The following is a 22,257-nucleotide window of genomic DNA, read 5'->3' as shown; positions in this document are numbered from 1 at the left end:
TCTGCAGTGTGTGTGCTGGCACGTTAGCCTAATCCCATTAATGAGAAATGGCACTATTTCTTTGAGACCGTTCTTGCTATGAAAAACGCTCTGTAGAATAGGACACTTGGCCACTGAAGTCCACTATACGCACTCCAACAATTAAATCACTGAATTACGTGATCTGCAGAAAGTTTCCAATGACACAGCTGCAGTTGGGGGTTATCAGTAGTGGGCAGGAGAATGAATACAGGGCCCAAGTGAAGGACTTTATTAAATGGTACAAGCTGAACCAGCTGTACCTCAATACCAGTAAAAGAAAGGAGTGTTATCCTTGATGGTGAAGATGTGTGGGGGGTGAAGACCCATAAGTACCTCGAGGTGCACCTTAATGACAGGCTTGAGTGGAGTACCAACACAGAGGCCATCTGTGTACAAGAAGGTCAGAGTTGCCTCTGTCTCTCGAGAAGGTTGAGGTAGTTTGATGTGTGCAGGCCGCGCTCACTTGTCTTCTACCAGTCTGTAGTGGCCAGGGTTGTTTTCTAGTTGTAGAACAGATGGCGCATTCACTAACGGACTCAGCCAGACTCGGACAACAGCTTTGCTTCCAAGGAGTGCTATGTGAGGTGGTTTCCACCTTCATCCATCAGGCTCTATAATGAGCCACCCCTTGGCCGAGGTGGTCTTATACTCTGTGAACCGAATGGTACTGAGCTGGCCTAGCAGACATCTTAACAGACAATGGCACCTTGTGCAACATACTGTGCCAATGACCGACATCCTGAACTGTGAGATTTTAACTTGTACTGTATGTATGTGCAATTCTAACCACTTAACACTAGTCGGCTTATAGATAATTCTTGTTATATGTCTATTTGTGCCTTTTGTGTCTGATTTTGTAACCCTTAATATAGTTAAGTATCTATCTATCATTTAGTACCTTTATTATCTATCTATCTATCTGAGATGCAGTCCTGGAGGTTATACAGTACATTTTACTGTGAATATTACAACAACATGCTCTTCAAATCACACACAAATGCAAATCATCATGGCCTGTAGATTACAAGATAACCTCTCACCTCATGGCTAACCTTGCCTCTTTGAGCTGGGAAGTGGGCTGTTGTCAGATCATCTTCACAAGGCCTTGCATCTGGCAGCTTGTAGTGGCTGAAGTTCTTCATGCTCATCAATAAAGTATACTTCAACAGAATTTTGAATTACATTACAAATAAAATAGATTTTTTATATCTATTTATTTTTTTATAAATAGTCCATAATGTGCCACAGAGGCGCTCTCTTTCATTTTGTCGCTTGGAATAATTTGCAGATGGATCTTGAAAGCTGCATGTTCACTTCTTACCTGTTGTAACCCCAGACACAACCACCAGTCCCAGGTTCAAAAGACTTTCGATTCAGAGCAGTACCTTTGCAGGTGTTCTTCCAATACACAGTGATTTCATTCCTCCACTCCCGCCAAGCAGGCTTTGGCCACCTCCTCCGACTCCCAACTCTCAGAATGAGGTGAGATGGCTCCTTTAATGCCAGACCTGGGAGTATTTACAATGCTAGAACACGGCACCCAGGAAACACTTTCAGGTCTGGTAGAACCACCATAAAACAAGAGAGTCTCTCCAGGCAATGGCCCCTGGTGGCACCCAGCTAACACAACAGGGCTGTCCTTCACAATTACACTTCCCAATTTCAACACAATCCAACCTCTGCTCCTTAGGGACAAGCTGACAGAGATGGGAGTAGATTCATACCTGGTGGTATGGATCGTGGACTATCTTAAAGACAGACCTCAGTATGTGCGTCTTGGGAACTGCACGTCTGACATTGTGGTCAGCAACACAGGAGCGCCACAGGGAACTGTACTTTCTCCGGTCCTGTTCATCATATAGACATCGGACTTCCAATACAACTCGGAGTCCTGCCACGTGCAAAAGTTCGCTGATGACACTGCTATCGTGGGCTGCATCAGGAATGGGCTGGAGGAGGAGTATAGGGACCTAATCAATGACTTTGTTAAATGGTGCGACTCAAACCACCTACAACTGAACACCAGCAAAACCAAGGAGCTGGTGATGGATTTTAGGAGGCCCAGACCCCTCATGGACCCAGTGATTATCAAAGGTGACTGTGTGCAGATGGTGCAGACCTATAAATACCTGGGAGTGCAGCTGGATGATAAATTAGACTGGACTGCCAATACTGATGCTCTATGCAAGAGAGGACAGAGCCGGTTATACTTCCTTAGAAGGCTGGCGTCCTTCAACATCTGCAATAAGATGCTGCAGATGTTCTGTCAGACAGTTGTGGCGAGCGCCCTCTTCTATGCGGTGGTGTGCTGGGGAGGCAGTATTAAGAAGAAAGACGCCTCACGCCTGGCCAAACTGGTGAGGAAGGCAGGCTCTACTGTAGGCATGGAGCTGGACAGTTTGACATCTGTGGCAGAGCGACGGGCGCTGAGCAGGCTCCTATCAATTATGGAAAATCCACTGCATCTACTGAACAGTGTCATCTCCAGACAGAAGAGCAGCTTCAGTGACAGACTGCTGTCACTGTCCTGCTCCACTGACAGACTGAGGAGATCGTTCCTCCCCCAAGCTATGCGACTCTTCAATTCCACCCGGGGGGGGGTAAACATTAACATTATATAAAGTTATTGTCTGTTTTTTTACCTGCATTATTATCAATCTTTAATTTAATACTGTTTTTTTGTATCAGTAAGGTGCTGCTGGAGTATGTGAATTTCCCATTGGGATTAATAAAGTATCTATCTATCTATCTATCTATCTATCTATCTATCTATCTATCTATCTATCTATCTATCTATCTATCTATCTCTATCTATCTATCTATCTATCTATCTTCCCATGCAGCCCTGCAGGTGCCATGCCAGAGGAGCATTGCCACCAGTCATACTGACAGAACATCTGTTCTTGGCAGGCTGCCTCCCTCTATCCATCCATTGTATAATCTGACATCCACTAGGGGGCTCCGCCCCCTGCTCGCTTCGCTCGCCAACCCCTGGCGTTGGGGCATGACAAAGAGTGAGATGTATGAATTAGATATAGAATAGTGTGCAGGTTTGGATGATGCCTATATAAATACAAAATAGAGTGTTTGGCATAGAGTAATGTTTTATTGGAATATTTCTCTGTATACAACATTAGTAGTAAAGATGGTGTCTTGTCTTTGAATGAGTCTTCCTTGGCATGGATCATTTTTAATTTTAACTTTATTGTGAGATGAACGTCGAACACATGAGAAGGCAAAATAAAGTTGTGCATGTCCAAAAACGGGTTCAGAGAGGTAGATGCCAACCTTGTCCATGGTTTGTTCTTGTGATTTTTTGCTGGTCATGGCAAATGCAGGTTTAATGGGGAACTGTCGGTGTTTCAATGTAAAAGGTAATTCTAGGTCAGAACTCGTAAGGTCAATTCCAAGAATGAGAACAGTATTGTTAGCATGTGAATCTGAAAGAACTGTTGCTTGAATAACATCGTGTGTCATGGTGTTGACGACTAACCGTGTGCCATTGCATAAACCCTGTTTAGTGTTAAGGTTTCTTAATAGCATGATTATTGTTTCGTTTTTAAGGGTAAGGTTGTGTTGTGGTCATCCATCCGGGTTAATAGTGTTCAAATATTCTAATGGGAAATTCAGATGTTCATTGTCGTCATCAGAGTCAACTTTGTCAGAGCTTAGAAAGAGCCGTGTCTCTCCAGGAAGTAATGAAATGACCTGGTTAATAATGTGATTAACATGAATATTTTTTGGACATAATATAGTGCGTTGTGTTAACCACATATGCGAAAGCAGTATGGGCCATTGCCTTTTGGTGTCCTGTTATGTTCTCTGGTAGATGCAAAAGCAAATGAACTATTGTAGGATCTAATGTAGTTCATAAAGTTTTTACTTTCAGGCATATCCTTAGTTAGAAGCTTCTGTAGATATTCCGGATATGAATGTAAAGGAGACAGTCTAATCTGCCCCTTTTGACAACAACGTGTAAATTCATTATTTGTATTGCCAGTTGTTTCTTCTGTGAAGTTAAGTGAATGACAATGATTGCAAATGATATTCATTAATCCCAATGAATTTTCCTCAATAGTGGACTCATTATTGAAAGCGTTGTCAGCCAACTGGCGTAAGAGTTTAGCAGACGTCTGGTGTTGATGTCTGCGACGGGCATGTTTTGCTTGTGGTGTTTGAGTGCCGCGTTGTTGCATGTCCATTATTTGTGACGCGCTATTTTTGAGTTTTAATTGATCCGCCTCCGCTTTGCGCAAAGTCCGTTTCACTGTACGTCGTGCATTGTTTGTATCGTGCCTTGTCCGTTTTTGTATGTCGGTCAGTTGAGCTTTCTGCTTTTTGAGTCCTGCTTGCTTGTTTTCTGGCCGGTCATATGCGCGTTGCTTTGCTCCCTTTTTTGTATGTCTGAGACGCAAGCTCTTTCTTTTGAAATCGTGCTTGTTTTGATGCAGCACTTTGAGACGCGCGCTGTATGCATCTACGTTCAATGTGTCTGTTCATTTGGGCACGTCTCTGTAACGGGGTTACTTGAGCTTTGCGTTTTTTGATCCGAGACATTTTTTCTCACGTATTTTCCGAAGCGCATTGTATGCGCCGCCGTGTATTCTTTTTGTTTCATTCGTGTTCGTGTGTTTTGTTCCGTTATCCGATCCGAATAGTTTTGTACCCGTGACCGTGTATGCATGACTTGTTTGTTCCTCAGCGTGCGAAATATGGATAAGTATTTAGTAGGATCGCACTCACTGTTAATATGGAGCCTTTTGTCCAGTTGAACGGTTAATAGTGCTTTATTTTAATGAGATCCACCTATGCTGCCTAGTGTGAAGGTTTTGAGATGACGTATGTTTAATATGGACGTTTCCTTTAGATATGTGGCTTTGGGTGTCACTTCTTATTGATTGGGGGGGGGGGGTGTGGGTGAGGATTGTTGTTGAGCGAGCGTCTTCTTTCGTTTTGTGTTCCAGGGGCTTGTTGAATCCCCCTCTTTGTGTGTGTCCCGTCCGTTGCTTGTAGGGTGTGTGGGGCGGTTTTGTGTTCTTTTTTTTTGTGTTCCAGGGCTTGTTAAATCCCCCTCTTGGTGTGTATCCCGTCCGCCCTTTCTTGCGCCTGCGCAGTACGTCTTTTTGCAGCTACGGCCCATGGCCGGATGTGCCTGCGTCCATCATCCGGTTTAGCATTCTCGGTTAGTAATATGGATTTTAACTTCATCTCAACTAGAAAAGAGAATAGTAACCATTAGAACTGGGATGTCTATCACACCATCCATCTGTTTTGTATTTGCATATCTAGTTAAAGGTAGCAGGAAGCTGAGGTCTGTGCCAGAAACATCATCACGGGGCACACACATTCACACACCAACATGACTCATACTGAGCAAATGCAGAGCTGGCATTTAACCCAGTAAACACATCTTTTGGGTTTGGGAGGAAAAGACACAAGAGGAACGTCCAAAATCCACCCTTTCAGTGTCTGGACCCCAGGACACTGTGTCATGTTTTATTAATATGGTCATTTATAACAGTTGTACCATCTAGGGCCCAATGGGTGGGCTCCCTCCACCCACCCCTGCATGAAGTTCATCATACTCTCGTATAAATAATATTACATCTTTCAAAGTGTGTGTTACCATGAAATCGTAAGTTTACAAAGAAAACAACACTGACGTAACATTTGAGATTGATGTACATAACACTTGGGTGGGTAATGCTTAGTATCATATTTGGTGCCACTGTGTGAGAATTGCATGCATAAACTAATCTATTGGCAGTGTGGCATAGTGTTAAGGCTATGGACTTAAAACCCTGAGGATGTGTGACCACGAGAAAGTCACCTCATCTGCCTGTGTTCCAGCTAGAAAAAGAAAGAAATATAATGCAATTGTACACGCATCTCAAATGCTGTAAGTCACCTTGGATAAAATAGTAAGTGATAAACTGACATATTTCTTTCAGAAATGAAAGTAGGACGCCTAAATGCCACCTTATAAGTCGGGTCACAGTTGGCATGCTACGCTTTGATATAGTGGCCACCCCAAGAGTGAGTTGGTCCCCAGACTTGAGGGGCACACGCCTTTCATTTTCTGAATGCCTGATTCGTCCATTGGCTGTGCTGCACACTCGGCTACGCCACCCACTGCTGTAGCCTTTGTCACCAGAAGAGTCACATGCATGTGCATCCTGCCCATTGCGCTGGGCACTCACAATCCCAGCTGCCATAGACTTGAAGCATCATATAGAGACATGCTGCATTAGATAGTTAGTTAGTTGAATAAATTATATGCAACAAAACAAATGGTGTCAGCTGCTGCAGCAGCTGTGTGTTACTTCTGAACAAGAAAACATATGACGTACTATTGAAGGCTTCTTCAATTTATCAAATAACCTAAGCTGGGATAGCTGACAACATGTTCAGGTATTGTTATTGGAACATTAGGTGTTTATGTTATGAATGAGTCTTTATAAAATGAACATTTCATAGTCTTCTTTGCATCTCAATTCTACTTTTCTGTGATATCTTTGAGCACCAGAATTAAAGCTCACAGTAATGAAACTAAAACAAACACAATGCTGGTGACTGGAGGGCCAAATAAGGAAAAGAAGAACTTTAAACTTGCTTCTTACACTTGTGGCTTTATTGCTAGCATAAGCACTCTGACAACTGTTACTATTGGCCTGCTTAACAAACATTGTTTATGTGACAAAGTGCCTTTGACGAACAATATGCCCACCATTCAATGACTCTAAAGACTGTAAAAGTGGGAAGCACACACGTAAAATGGCTTCCTCGGGCCCACCCAGTGGTGGAGAGGTGGGGATTGTAAAGGACATCTGCCAAAGTAGGGCTGTCAGGAGTCGGTCCATCATGTAATTTTCAGGGTTGTTTCCTACCTTGTGCTCCTTGTTCCCAAAACAGGCACAACGACCCTGACCCAGAATTGGATTACGCAGGATTGAGAATGTATTTGTCAATGTAAGGGGGGGGGTGCGCCTTGAAGACCATTCATCATGGAGGTGCAAATCAATGTTTCCTCTAGAAAATCACATGGTCAGTTATAAGGCAAAGCTCTGATTGTTAATTTCAATTACCTACCTTTAAAATACGCATATATTATACAGTCTTAAGTGCATTTTTAATCTAGGTACCCTGTTTCTACTCCCACCTTCCCAAAGATGCGTGTGTGTTTGGTGATTCTAAGTGTTCTCCTTGTAAGTGAGTGGAGTTGTGGGTATGAAAAGACCCCATGTTGAGCTGACGTCATAACAGGAGCTGCTTCCTGCCTTGTACCCAGTGATGCTGAGCACCCCGCGACCATGACCTGGACTGAGCAGATATGAGACAACTTGTGTAGGTGACAAATGGACATGAGTGTACTAAAAAGACAAGACAATCTGGCTGAAGATTACACTGAGAAGGAACTCATCATTCAGACGCTGTGTTCAGACACAGAAATTCACAAAGCCGCATTACACAAAAACTTGGGTCATAACGGGCATTATGAATGGATTGGTGGTAGTGAAGACCCCCTCTGTGTCCAAAGTGACACTTATGAAAGGAAGGTGGGGGATCTTCTTCCTGTCACAGGCTCAGTTCTACTTGGACTGAAAAACTTGTGCTTTTTTGCTTTTCCTTTTCACAGTTGACCGCTGGGGCTGGGCCTGGGCCTGGGCCTGGGCCTGGGCCTGGATGAGAAGACACTTCTTCATACCATGACACAAGTAAATGTAGATGTGCAGCTTCAGTGTACAAACGCCAGGGTGCACAAAGATACTATGGATACTGCTTGGGCTGAAGAAGCATGAGTCTGGGTGTGTGTCCATCGCTGCAGGGAGAGGCGGAACACACAAACTTTTAATGGAAAAAGTGGGGTCAGAAAGTAAAAGATGATAGACGTATATGACCATATTGAGTATGTATATTCTGAAAACGTCTTCAGGATTACAGGGGGCCAGTGCATTGGACTGGGCACCAGATACACTGCAGTGCCCACTCATGCGCCCACCCACACTTACAGCGTCAATGTAGGATTACCCATTAGCCTAACACGTTAGGGACATTGGAAGGGAACTGGAATACTGTGTGGAAATCCAGCATTGTCACAGGGAAAAGAAGGAAACTCCAGTGCGGGGCCCGGGTGGGGTCTCACTGTTGCATCCTGCATATTAAATACTTTCCTAGATTGTCTCTATTACAGTATATGTTTCTGATTTTTTAAAGCTGAGCAACATGATATATGGGTAGTTCAAATCTAGACATCTAAATCAGAAAAATGAAAATGTGTGCCACTGCTTTGATAGAGGGTGGGGCGTTTTAAAGTGCTGCTAGTCCATTTTGGTCCCTGAGGTTGTCAATTGCACATAACGTTTCTCTGCTAATTATGGCTCGATATCACACCTCAGAAACAAAGTGATGAGCTCAGTCTCACTGCATTTCAGTCTTGGTAGCTGCCAGATCTGCTATAATGAAGTCCTGCAAATCATGGAGGCTTTGAGCAAATTGGTAATGTTCATAAAACTCCATCTGCTGTAACCACCGAGAGTCAGCAAGTTATCACTTTTTATGCCTTTTTGTAAAGCTGCTGTTACCATCACAGTGATTGTTGGGAGTTGGAAGCCACTCTAACAAAACAATGGACAAGGCAGGAAGCACTTCTGGACAGGTCCCCATTGGCATATAGCACCCAGACCAACAGGCAAGTCTAAGAGATGAAGGAGAAAAACCTATGCTGGTTATTGGGAAAATGGAACACCACACAAAAAGGAACTGGGCCAGGATTTGAACCCGGGTTACTACTATTAGTGAATCATTCTGTATTATCTGTGTCCTTTAAAGAAGAATATGAGGGCTGTTTATTTACTTATTCTTCTGCAAGTGTAAAACATTAAGCATGGAGAACAGAGGAACATATAGGAGTGGACACACCACCACAACAGAAATTAATCCAATAGTCACATGGCCTCTTGAGGCACCATTTTGACAAACAGAGGAGTTTCATATCATTTCTGTCATTTCTTATCTGTTAAGCTGTTAAAATGTTCTGCCTCAATTTCACCTTCAAGTTCTCTTTACCAGTCCCCACCAGGATCCACAGTCTTCCATCTTCAAACTCAATAAATTGACAGTCACCCAGCACTACTCATCACCTAAGTGAAGTGCACACAAGCACTTTAAAAAGCAAATCAAATGTTGATTTATATTCACACTAGTGAACAGTTCTGTAGGGGGAGCAACCAAGTGCATCCTGGGCCTAAAAGGCATGTCCTACTCTGACAGGCTTGGGGCATTGAAGCTGTTTAGTTTTCAGCAGAGAAACCTGCATGGGGGAACTAATCCAGGCCTTCAGAGTTCTCAAAGACATCGATAAAGTTGATCCAGCAGAATTCTTTTAACTATACAGCAAGTTAAGTGAGCTAGGACGTTAGGAAGCATTTTGTCACTCCAAGAGTTGTGGGAATCTGGAACAAACGACCGAGACATTTAGTTGAATCAGAAACCTTGACAACCGTTAAGAAGGATACGAATGAGATACTGGGACAGCTACGCTCTTAGTTAAACCAGTGAGCTTGATAGGCTGATCTCCTTTTGTTTGTAAATTGTTAAGGACTTCTTCTTTTAAATGTACTGCTAGATCCTGCAGGGATAATGATGGAGCATCAGGTCTGACAGCAATCAAGAGTCCTCAAAATCCTGTTTCGTGTCTGTGGGTGCCCTCTGAGCCCCCAAAAAATGGCGCATTTTAAAAAAATTAGAGAGCCTCTTGAGAGTACCTCTAAAGCTCTGCCTTGTGTCTACATGGCCCCCTCATTTGGTCTCAAGTAATTAGTGAAGCGTCTAGACGGTGTTGCTTGTTGTTGCTAACTCACTCATTTAGTGAACTACAGCTACAGTGTGTCTTTTTTTTTTCTTTTTGCATTGCTAATTTAGTTTTCGCCGCTTAGTATTCAGACATTTTGTACAATGACTGTATTCAGCCGTAACCCTCCACAGTCTCCTCAAAGAAGAGCGGCAAAATGTCCAGTAATTGTGTTTGGCGTGTTTTCTAGCTAGGCTTGATGGATGAATGAAGGAGGATTTCCATCAGCCGGCAAATGTCAATCAATGCATTTACTTCATCGCTCAATGAACTCGTCTTAAGAAAAGAAAAGACAAGAGGAGGTCAGAAAGGTGGCCATGCTGGGGAAAACAATCTGATACTCCGCCAATATATGTAATATTTAGGAATGGACTCCTAATAATAGTAAAAAGGACTGGCTTTTAAGTGGGCTCCAGATTGAGAGAATTAGTAGCAACATTAAAGTGGGTAATTAGAATGGTCGTTGTGCCAAGCATAATTGTAAAAACTGTCATCCATTATTTATATTTGAACAATTTGTTATTTAACTATTATTATAACTCTTTCTGCACATTTGAATATTTTATTATCTAGTTTTAATGTATACTTTTAAATGTAATTGCACAGTACAAGCTGCTCACTGAGCTGCATTTGACCCTTAAGAGTGTACATGTGACAAATAAATAAAATCTTGATATCTTCCATATAATAAGTGAGTTCACTACACCACAGCCTGTCTCAGAATGACCAGGTTAAGAGAACAGAACAGAACTGGAATAGGATACCAATCTAAACCACCATGTGTGGAGCCATAATAACTCAGAATACTAATGAACACTGCAGCCAGAGCCTTGGCATGTGAAACGAAACCCGAAGGCCAGGAGAAAAACAACACAGATGTAGGTAGGGAAAAGAAGCATATTCTACCCAAACAGCAATTAAACCTGGGCACCGGTGTCACAGTGGCAAGAGAACTAGGCCTTTGGCCACCAAGCCCTAAAATGTAGGTGCTAAAAATGTATAGTCTGTGCTACTCTTGTTAGAATATTTCAACATTTCGTGAGCTTCTGAGAAAGCTAAATGGGACCAATAAAATCCATCTAATATGGTATATAGTGCTCTATCTATCTATCTATCTATCTATCTATCTATCTATCTATCTATCTATCTATCTATCTGTCTATCTATCTATCTATCTATCATACTGTATAGTGCCATCCCTATCTACTTATCTGTTAATCATACTATATAGTGCCTTTCCCATCTATCTTCGTGATACTGAAACAATGTGGCTTTAACTCCTTTCTTGGTAACTGCCTGTGTGGGCTCTGCACATTCTCCCCATGTCTAAGTAGTCTTTCCTCAGGTTACTCTGATTTTTTTCCTCATATTGAGATGTTTGCCTGTCAGTTTAATCAGTGACTCTAATCTGGCCCAGCATTTGTGTGCCCTGTCCACAGCCGGTCCCCGTCATGTGCCCAGTGATGCCAGGACAGAGCTCATTTAGTATTAGTCAGGCGCAGGGTCATGACAACACTACCTAGCAAATGATTTGATAATTTTAGAAATATTTGTTTTAATGATTGCAAAATAGGGTGGCACGGTGGCGCAGTGGGTAGCGCTGCTGCCTCGCAGTTGGGTGATCTGGGGACCTGGGTTCGCTTCCCGGGTCCTCCCTGCGTGGAGTTTGCATGTTCTCCCCGTGTCTGCGTGGGTTTCCTCCCACAGTCCAAAGACATGCAGGTTAGGTGGATTGGCGATTCTAAATTGGCCCTAGTGTGTGCTTGGTGTGTGGGTGTGTTTGTGTGTGTCCTGCGGTGGGTTGGCACCCTGCCCGGGATTGGTTCCTGCCTTGTGCCCTGTGTTGGCTGGGATTGGCTCCAGCAGACCCCCGTGACCCTGTGTTCGGATTCAGCGGGTTGGAAAATGGATGGATGGATGGATTGCAAAATATGAACAATAATACCATTTAAAAGGAAAATTATAAAGGCAACAAAACAACAATTGATTAAATTTGTATTATTTGAGTTCACTCAACTTAGCCACTTTTCCTCAGGATTCTTCAGAGTAAGTTTTATGGATTTAATAAAGCCACTGGTACAGAGGGTGGCATGAGTGAAGAAGACACTTTCAAGTCTAACCATTGAGTTCACAGGCTGTGCTTGGAAGCCATAGTAAAGTCAATATAAAAATATATTTATATTCAACTGTCCATCTATTTACTTTGCATGCTTAAACTTTGTTAGGATCATGGGCCACTGGAAAACAAGTAGCCATCACTGGTCGGAGCACAGGGTATGTTCATGCACACCCCCATACTGGACCAGTATAGAAACCCAACTTATTCTAACGTTTTACATCATCTTTGGGATATGGGAGCAAAAATCAGAGTACTCTGAGAAAATACGGGGGGGGGGGGAACGTGCAAGTCCATACAATCGATGACTGAGTCAGGCTTTGAACCCACTCTAAACAAGCTGTGACTGTAAACCAGTGTGTTGCCATGCTAAACTGTTAAATACAAGTGTGGATGTTAGTAGGCACAAGTATCATGGCAGCCGTGCTTTTATTACATCAAGAAAACCAATTTGAAATGAGGGCAAACAGAACAATAAAGGCTCATTTTTTCCAGTTTTCTCATAGATAGGCTGCAGTAGTGATGTTAAATTTTAAATATACTTTGGAGCGATAAAACTTGAAATATTTCTGACAGCCATAAAACAAGTTTGGTTTTAGAACGTCAGGTAGCAGCAGTGATAATGTTGAAGATGCCGCTGAATCAGGTCCTTCCTTTTGTGGCTATGTGATGGCCACCTTACTTTAAAAGCGGTGTGCTTGTTGGAAGAGGCGGCTTTCTGAAAAATGAGACCTGAATTGTGAGTCAGGTTACCACTGGTGTCAGTCACTGAGCACGGCAGGGCTGGCAAGCCTGGACCTGCACGCGTCTATCAAGTGACAGACGTCAAGATAAGGAAGCCACAAAGAAGCCAGATACGCATGGCAGGCTGCTCAACTCGAGGACGCACTTTCTTTTTCTTTCTCTTTCCAGGTTTGCTAAACTGGTTCTTGCAGATGGCATTGTTTGACTTACCAATGTTACAGTAGAAAACAAACAGAAAAAATACAAATATCACAAAGTTCATTTTTGTTTTGTTTTTTTATGTGTAGTTTATATTCATGGATTGTGGTGTGCGTTTTATCAGGCCTGCAACAGACGCAAACACAGCTCCTGCTTTTAGTGCTTATCTTCTGTCTGCATTGCATAATGGTGTATAAATGGATCTAAGCATGGCGGACCATCCTGTCCTGCTGTGAAGGGGGTACAACTTGAAATGTCTGAATAGAGGATTAGCAGCACAATAATACACTTTGTCTGCAATATTTGGTTGTTTTCACTTATAAACACTTTTTATATTTACATATTAATGTCATGGCTGTCGTCTTAGATGTTTCACAATTGTAAGATTTTTATTTTTTTTTATAAACCCATTAAATGATTAAATAATTTCTTACGTCCTCGTCCTAATTAGTTCTGACCTTCTCAAATGTGCCTGAACCAGTCAAGGGTTGCAGGTCATTGCAGCATTGGGTGCAAGCCAGTTAACAGACCTGGGGGGGCACACTGACATGCAGTTCAGAGCCTCCAGCTTACCTGTCTTGGGGATGTGGGCAGGACAACCAGAGCGCCCTTAGAAGGCCACACAGACGTCTGACAGAACAATCTCTTCAAATTCTTTTTACCATAAGCAGCATCTCATTTAGCAATTGGATGACAGTAAAAGTGTACATTTGTGACAGGGTACTGTGGTGGTGTAGTAGCTAGCAGCGCTCCATCACCCTCCAGGGACCTGGATTTCCAGAACGGACAATGCCTGTGTGAATTTTGCACATTCTTGTTATGTCCGATTGAGTTTTCCTTTCAATCCAAAAGACACTGCTGTTTAATTGGCAGCTTTAACTCTGCACAAATGTATGATGGAGTGTTTGTGTTGTGATGGACTGGCACACTGTTGGGCTGCAAGCCCCACCACTCTGAACTGGGTGAGCACTTTGGACATGTTGTGGTACCTCTGGTCTCGAGAGCCACTGCTGAATACTTAGTTCAGCCATCTTAACAATGCTTGCTTCTTGTTTCAGACGAGCGCACCTCCGGTTATGTCTGGAGCGATTAAAGGCACTTATACCACTGGGACCAGATTGCAACCGACACACAACATTGGGGTTGCTGAACAAAGCCAAAGGCACATATTAAGGTAAGATGCTCAAGCACTTCTCTCTGCAGTTCTTAATGGTGACTTGGCACTGAAGATTTCTGACTGTTGAATCTTCACCATGTCCAACTACTTTACTGTTTTTTTTTAATCTGATGCCTGTAATTTTTGTGTTATCCTTCAGTTTTTCAAACTAATAATGAATTGTATTTTTTGAGTGACTTTCCCATACTGAAAACTGCTTTACAATATTCAGTTGGGCACAATAGGAATAAAAGCACAGAAAGAAGCCCAATACATTAAACTGGTCAGCGTGGTGGAAGCTGCAGTCCACAACAACAATTTATTTCTTGTAAAGTTTCAATATGCCCTTCGTTAGACTGGTGCCTGCTGCAGTTTTCTTTCTTGCTTACCACATGTCTCCACATGATCACAAATAGCACACATGGACTATAAACTCTGAAAGAATGGCACTTTCAGCAGGTGCTGATCTTGGGTGGGATCTCAATGGTTATTGCTGCTATCGCACAGATTCACTGCCATGAGTTCAAATCCCATGCCTGGCTGTTGACTTTGTGGTATCCTGAATGGGTCTTCCTCTGGATGCCCTGTTTGCCTCCCACATCCCAAAAGATGTAAGCATTAGAGTTGATTAGCACCTCTATAAACATGAGCTTTAGTGTGTGTGAGTGATCCCTGAAATGGAGTGTCGCCTTGTCTAGGGATATAGTCCGCTTTGTGCCCAGAGATGCCACAATAGACAGAACAGTTAACAAGCAAAGTGGCTTTGAGACTCTTATGTGTGAACGTCATTTCTTGATACTTTACCATTATGGTTTCCAGGCTACCCTTTTATCACCAGACCCCCAGTGCCAAGTTTTCTGCTATTTTATTTATAGTCATCCATGTAGGATGTCCATTTAGATACAGGAGGCCCTGCCGACGAGTCACGACCTTCATTCCCACCATCTGACAAATCTCAGAAATTTGGGGAGTCTGCTGCCAAGTCACCAGGCAGCATCTCGCCTGTCCCAGCAGTCTCCATGGCTGTTGTAGCTTTAAGTGGCTTTGCTGTCCCCTTACTCCACATACTCAAGGAGACAAAACGAGACAAAACAACTAAACACAAGAACCCAGGAAGCCAAATGTACTGCTGCTAGTGTCATCCTAGAGCAGCACTCCAGATTCAAAATGCAGCCAAATTTGAAAATGTAGCCATATGGCTGTCAGCTGTGAGCTCCATGCCATTTGAGGACCTGTTTACTTGTTTTTAAGACAATTTAAAATGCTTACTGTGACCCAGATTAGGACAGATTGTCTAGTATTTTAACTGTTTATTTCTTTAATTAATGTTTTAATTCAATTTTCTTAAATATAGCTGGTACGTGGTTAGAAGCGCTGCCTTAGATACAGAGAACTCGGTCCCAGGCCGCTGACTATCTAGGTGTCCCCCCCCTGTGTCTGTGCTGGTATGCTGTTCAGATTCCACCTTCATTCCTATTGTCTGGTGGCTCTGAACTGGCCTGGCATTTGTGGGCTTCAGCCAACCGAAGTACCATACAAAGATGCATACTGTCATGGGTGACCCTGCTGCTTTAAGCTTGCACGCCCCACAGACACCTCACAACCCTTTACTACATTACACAAGATCAGAGGATATACGATTTGTACCTATGGTATGTTTATCATTATTTAGTGGAAATACGTACTTCAAAATGCTATTATTTCATTACCGTATTCCTTCCCATGGCCCACTGACAGGGCGACAGAGGAGCGGGAAGGACAACTCAGTGGGTTCTGTCCTTGGAACCCCCAGCCAATTTCACAATCAGTTCATCATCCTTACTTTTAATTGCACTTATTGATTGTTTATCTTGTCTACAAGTATTGCTGAAAAATTCATAACTGTCCATTTTCTTTTCTTACATTACTTTTGCCATTTTCCTTTTAATTTACCCTTTAATTGTATCCAAGTGCTGATGATCAGCAATGAGCAGTGCTGACGAAGGTGCCAACAACCTTGAATATGAAGGGGAGTAGCTCCTTCACTGGTCTGCTAATCCAGAAACGCCCCTTACAAATGAGAGACGAGAATCTGGCACTAGCGTGATCACTGCCCTTCTGCATTCAGTACGTTGAATACGATTAGGTTATTGCAAAGTGACAAAATGATATTGAAATGATAGATCAACAGAATGAATGAACAAAGGAACAAACTTTATTTGGCCCATGGAAAAATTAGGCAGAGGCTCAAGAAATATAAAAATAATATAACAGACAGCTGCCACCCCACTCAAACACATAAAAGAATTACAAAAAAGCAGAAACAAAAGTCTGACTTGACTAAAGTTAGCAAGCAGTCCCAGTGAGTCATTATGCAGGCATAGTGCTGTTTGTATAAAGGAGCCCCCCATGTTGTTTCTTGACACACTTCTGCTGAATGATTTGTTGGCTGAAAGTCCTCAGTGTTAGTTTGTCACAGAGAGGATGTGCAGCATTGTCCATAATGGCACTCAGTTTTATTTTAATTCTCTTCTTTGCTACGACCTCCCGAGGATCCAGAGTGTGTTCTCATAACTGAGCCTGTCTGATCTTTTATTTAGCTTGTTGATGTGATGGGCCTCTCTTGAAGTGATGTTACGGGCCCAGCACACCACAGTCCATCACAGAGTGGTTGAAGATATGAAGGATGTCACTACCCACACCAGAGGAGCACAGTCGTCTGCTCCGTGTGGTCCTCTGAGACCAGTCCGGCCGGTCGTTGACTGTAGATACCCAAAGAGTGCACCACCTCTATATCCATTCCCTTAATAGTGACCAGGTGGAGAGACCCTTTGGTGTGTTTTAAATTAATAACCAGGTACTCTGTATCTCCTCAATACACCCCGTAAGTTCTGCAAATGACTTGACCTGCTCTTGTATTGATAGTCCAAGGCGTACATAGGACAAATCCAGGCTAAAATGTATTACACCCTTTCCAACATGCTGCCCAATCTGATGCCAGCTTTCCCATTTGTACTGTGCCCCAAAACCTCAGTCGATGATATCCAGCGTCCCCTTATTCTTCCCATAACTTACCCTAGAGATGTGGAAAGGAACTGCTGCACCTGCCACCCAAATGTTATACAACACCTCTCTCTAAATTGCCCAATCCTCTGCCACTAGGAATGTAAACAAATTTATTTCATGATCATTTCACTTTACCTAATTAATTTAAGTGGAGTTTTTAAAATATATGGGGGGGGGACTGCTCCAGCACCCCACATTACAAGCCACCACTGGCCGGGTTGAAGGATTATATCAATCTGCATCAAAACCAATGACATGTAGCCAAGGACTACTCCTTGTGTTGCTCACATGCACTTCACAGATGCTGTACTCTCTCTACCCGGTAGACAGTCCATCCAGGACACCACAGGCTCATCCACTTGCATACCCCTGAGCTTTATCTGCTGTTTTGTCTGAGCACATGTCCGTACACTCACACTAACATATATGGTATATGACTTTCAGAAACTTGAAGAAACAGATAGGAGAAGCCAACACCAGCTGGAGAACTTGGAGAGGGAGCAGCGGCACTTACAGAGACAGCTGGACCTGCTTCGAGGGATCCAGAGTGGCGAGCGAATAAGAATGGACGACATAGGATCTACCGTGTGTTCTGACCGCTCGGACTCTGAAAGAGGTACCTACCGTTGAGCACACTGTAATGCGGCTGTTAGCTCTGGTTTAGGGGATGTGACGGCCTTTATTTATTTATTTATTTATTTATTTGTTTTTCTTTTTTTCACAACGTAACCACAAAAAAAAAACAAAAAAAAACCAAACAGTAATTGTTGTAATGTTAGGTATATCTCAATTGTACTGTATATACTGAAATACTGAACTACATAAAACAAGCTTTGATAAAGTAAAAATACCTAAAGCTGTGGTTCCCCACAATCAATGGAATTTGTCATTTGTGCTGCTGCTGCTGCGGTCAAAAACAGCTGTGACACAGCAGTACAGTACAGTACAATACAATTTATTTTTGTATAGCCCAAAATCACACAAGAAGTGCCGCAATGGGCTTTAACAGGCCCTGCCTCTTGACAGCCCCCCAGCCTTGGCTATCTAAGATGACAAGAAAAAAACTCCCAAAAAAAACCCTTGTAGGGAAAAAAATGGAAGAAACCCTGGGAAAGGCAGTTCAAAGAGAGACCCCCTTTCCAGGTAGGTTGGGCGTGCAGTGGGTCTCAAAAAGAAGGGGGTCAATACAATACAGTACAATACACAGAGCAGAACACAAGTAATCCTCAATACAGTATAACAGTAAAATACAAATATTACAATTACAGAGCAGAATTTAACAGTAGATGATACCACATAATAGGATTTGGATGTTGTATTATGAAATCAGCAGAGACCACCCGTCCCGCCTTAGCAGCAGCTCTGCCTTATCTGACATGAGGCCGATTGTAACAAAGTGTGTTCTCCTGTCTTTTGTGTGTTTGCAGAGGAGATCGAGGTGGATGTGGAAAGCACAGAATTCTCCCATGGAGAAATGGATAACGTGAGCACAACCAGCACCAGTGACCTTGATGACCACAGCAGCCTGCAGAGCATGGCCAGCGATGAGGGCTACTCCAGCTGCAGTGTTAAACTTGCCTTTACTACCTAGAGCCCAATGGTGGCCCGGGGATGACGATGATGGCAGCTGGAATCCCTGAGGTGCACAGACCGACCGCGTGTGAATCTTGCTTCAGATTTTTGTTTTTCTTTTTTTTCCCCCACAGCCTTAATTAGTAAAGCAGGAGATCTTTGCAGGTCATGAAATCAAACACAGTATTAACTTGTGTCGCGCCGCGCTAGCATAATGGCGGAGAAACGCAACGCTACAGAGGTGGCGTACATTGGATTAGGCGGGTTGGAGAAGTTTTTCCTTTTTTTGTGGAGTGAACTGCACCAGTTTGAAATCAAAAGCAATGGTCCGTCACAGAATTTGATATCTGTATTTTTCCAGAAGCAATTTTAACGCCGGATCTTGCTGGTCATGGAGTTGAGAGGAGTCGGCAATTTGCTCTTAAGAATTTATCTTATTTAACTTTTCTATATTTATTATATTTTGTTGTTAATGTGGTAATGCGAAACAGATCACAGGGCATGATGTGACTTATCTCTGTTAAATCTCTTGTAAAATATATTGAAAATGTTATTTTTTAGTAGAAAAAAAAAACAAAAGACAAACATCCATGGAAGGGAAAATACGCAGTCAAATTAGGTGCAGATTGCAAACTGGGAAGACTGGGAGCAGATCTACATAGGAAAAAAAAAAACAGAAAAACTGAAGCAAGTTCACATCTAAATCCAGGGGGCCCAGTGGGCTAACATCTTACTGTCACATTCTTCTGGAAAATGGAACAAAACAAACTCTAAAAGCTGGGATTGCAACTCCTTGCCATATCAACATTTCTGCTGGTGAACATTGTCAATGGTGTAGCAGTTTACCCCATCGTGCTCTACCACCCCAGCTCTAAGATCGGTGCTAAGCTGATTTCATGTCGTCATAACAGTCACAATGGCTACACAGCATGGCCTTTCACGTTGACCAGGAAGACAGATACGACAGCTGTTCAGAAGTGTGGTAATGCAATAGAAAAGGAAGGGGAGAAAAAGAAGGTGGTCCCCTCTGGAATGGGTTAGGAGGTCCAACCAAGGATTCAAATTACTAACACTTGTGAGCAAGAATTTAATAGCAGAGTCCTTAGCAATAACAGCTACTCATTTTGACTTGACTGTCCTGTCACGTACACGATAAAAAACAACACTAGGCTCAGAATTTATACAAAAATCAATAGCATTGTATAATGGGAACCATCAGTACGAGCTTTAGAATGCAACTGCGATCAAACATAAAATCACAGACGTCCCTGAACATGGCGAAGGGCACAGCACAAAGCATCACTTGGACAAAACACTAAAACAAGGCCGAGCTGCCCCAATGCCCCCGGGCACTTCACTGCTCAGTGCCCCATGAATGATTTTAGTAAAGGGGAGGAATGAGCAGAGGGAGCATCACTCAGATACAACACTAAAAGCCACTGTCTCGCCCCCACTGGGCTGGGGGTCACTGACCAGGCTTACCCCTCAACTCCCTGATGACTGCGAGGAGACCATTCAGTCCATCAGCTTGTCCAAATGCTTCTTAAAGGTTGTCGAGGTTTCTGCTTCACCTTGAAGCTCACCAGTGACTGCCCACTCTCTTCTGGCTGCTCATCCTCCATGCCATTTAAAACTTGGCCTACTACTGGCATCCAGAGACCCTTTAAAACCCCCTCTGGGGTTCACTTCCAGGAAGCCCTACAAAGTTGCCAGGTCAGAGTGCCTTCACTGCTACCTTGAGAGTCCACGATTTTGTTTAAGAATTTCGGGACCCCTGAAGTCCCACAGGACGCCCTTTCCCCCGACATCCTTCTCTCACCCTGGTGCCTTAGAACGTTCTGCTTCCAGGGCTCCCTCTATGAATAACCAAGGGCCACCACAGCCACTGTCCATACCTGTAAGCCTAAAAGCTGTGTTTATTGGGCACAACAACACAATAAAAGTCACCGCCTCCAATTGTGCTTTTAACAGTGAGCACTACTCTGAGCTTCCTAATATTGTTGTGAGGGAAAAAAATAAATATGGACACAAAATCCAGGATTGGTTCCCTGCCTTGTGCCCTGTGTTGGCTGGGATTGGCTCCAGCAGACCCCCGTGACCCTGTATTTGGATTCAGCAGGTTGGAAAATGGATGGATGGACAAAATCTAGTTATCCACCGTAGTAAAAGGATACGTATCTGTGTCTGTTATTCCAACAGGTGGCGTATCACAGACATCTGTAGTAATAAAATGCATTACATTTGTTGTTCCAACAGACAGCACATCACAAATATTAACATTGTTATATGCCATACAATATAGGAAAAGCAGAGATATATGCATTTCATTTGTCATTCCAACAGATGGCATATCACAAACATCTGTAGTAAAGCATCTCGTTTGTTGCTATAAATGTTTATGATGCGCCAGCTGTTGGCATCACAAATGCACTACAAAATACATTCCAACAGGTGGTGCACTGCAGACGGTTATATTGATTGCTTAGACTTCAAGCCGTCTTGGATGCACAGCTACCAAATGAATTAATTATATAGTGCCTTTCATAAGCAGCACTATATCGGGAGTGCTTCACAAAGCAACCGAAGGTGACGCCACAAAGCAAAATCAATGTGTTCATTAGGGGGTCCGATAGATGTACACACATGGGCCGAAACGCTGCACTATAACACTCTGCGACCCGAAATGAAAGGCTCAGACTGAAACGCCGAAACACTCCCTCACTTCACCAGTTTTACAAAGAAGAAGCCATCCAGTGAATGACAGAAACGTCAAAGCAAAATGAGTACATTGTGGTGTTTCATTTACTTTCAAATGAAAACTACTATTTTGTAAAATGTTACGTGAGGCACACTTTTATAACATCCATTTAAAAATGAATGGACAAAAGAAAAAAGCGAGAACTTGCCTCCATTTTTATAGCCATGCTTGGCCACTGTGGCAATGGCGGCTGATTGTCTTGAGATTTTTTTTCCCCAAGTTGCACTTGAGGTTTGGCCACTCTCTCTCCTCCTCCTTTAGTACTTCTTCGAGTTGTTGTTTTTTTTTATTATTTTATTTTAATTTTCCTTTATTGAAATGACCAACTGCTTTGCATCTTTTTCTATCAATGGCCAAGACCTCGCCGAAGAGATTTGGTTTAAAATGTATTTTATTTTTTTTAATTCATGTTTAATTTAAGAATGTCCACCCCCAGATATAAAAGGTAACTTATTGATGGATTCTTAGGTTGTTTTTGTTGGATTTCTTTCATTCTTGTTATTTTTCCCTGTTTGGAGCGTTCGGAGGACGTAAATAAGTTATTAATAAACAAAGTCTGATCTAGCAGTGCAGCCGGTGTGTGCGTTTGATTTGACTCGTAAAAAAGCGACGGCCGAGACAGCGAAGCACAAGGCCGCGGAAGAGCAGCCGCTCGCATAGCCGTACAAAGGAAATCCAACGTGTGCGCCTCACTCTGCGCGCCCCTCAACACGAGCAACCAGTCACTCACAACACGAACTGCCCGCCCTCCGCCACTCACAAGCCGCCCGTCAACACGAGCTGCCGGCCATCAGCCA

At 43.0% G+C, this 22,257-nt stretch overlaps 1 protein-coding gene across 1 annotated transcript in view; it reads left to right on the top strand.

Annotated features, from left to right (window-relative positions):
* Positions 1–22,032, top strand: part of mxi1 (max interactor 1, dimerization protein) — a 68,192-nt gene extending 46,160 nt beyond the window's left edge. Inside the window, 4 exon segments of the mRNA XM_028795846.2 lie at positions 13,988–14,087; positions 14,089–14,103; positions 17,575–17,746; positions 18,558–22,032. Of these exon segments, the coding sequence (XP_028651679.1) occupies positions 13,988–14,087; positions 14,089–14,103; positions 17,575–17,746; positions 18,558–18,721 (451 nt within the window). The 3' untranslated portion in view covers positions 18,722–22,032.
* The last annotated feature ends 225 nt before the right edge of the window (positions 22,033–22,257 follow it).

The sequence above is a fragment of the Erpetoichthys calabaricus genome, chromosome 2 (assembly GCF_900747795.2).
Source record: "Erpetoichthys calabaricus chromosome 2, fErpCal1.3, whole genome shotgun sequence".
Classification (NCBI taxonomy): domain Eukaryota; kingdom Metazoa; phylum Chordata; class Cladistia; order Polypteriformes; family Polypteridae; genus Erpetoichthys; species Erpetoichthys calabaricus.
Note: the sequence above shows the minus strand (reverse complement) of the source record. Positions and strands in the feature narration are given on the sequence as shown.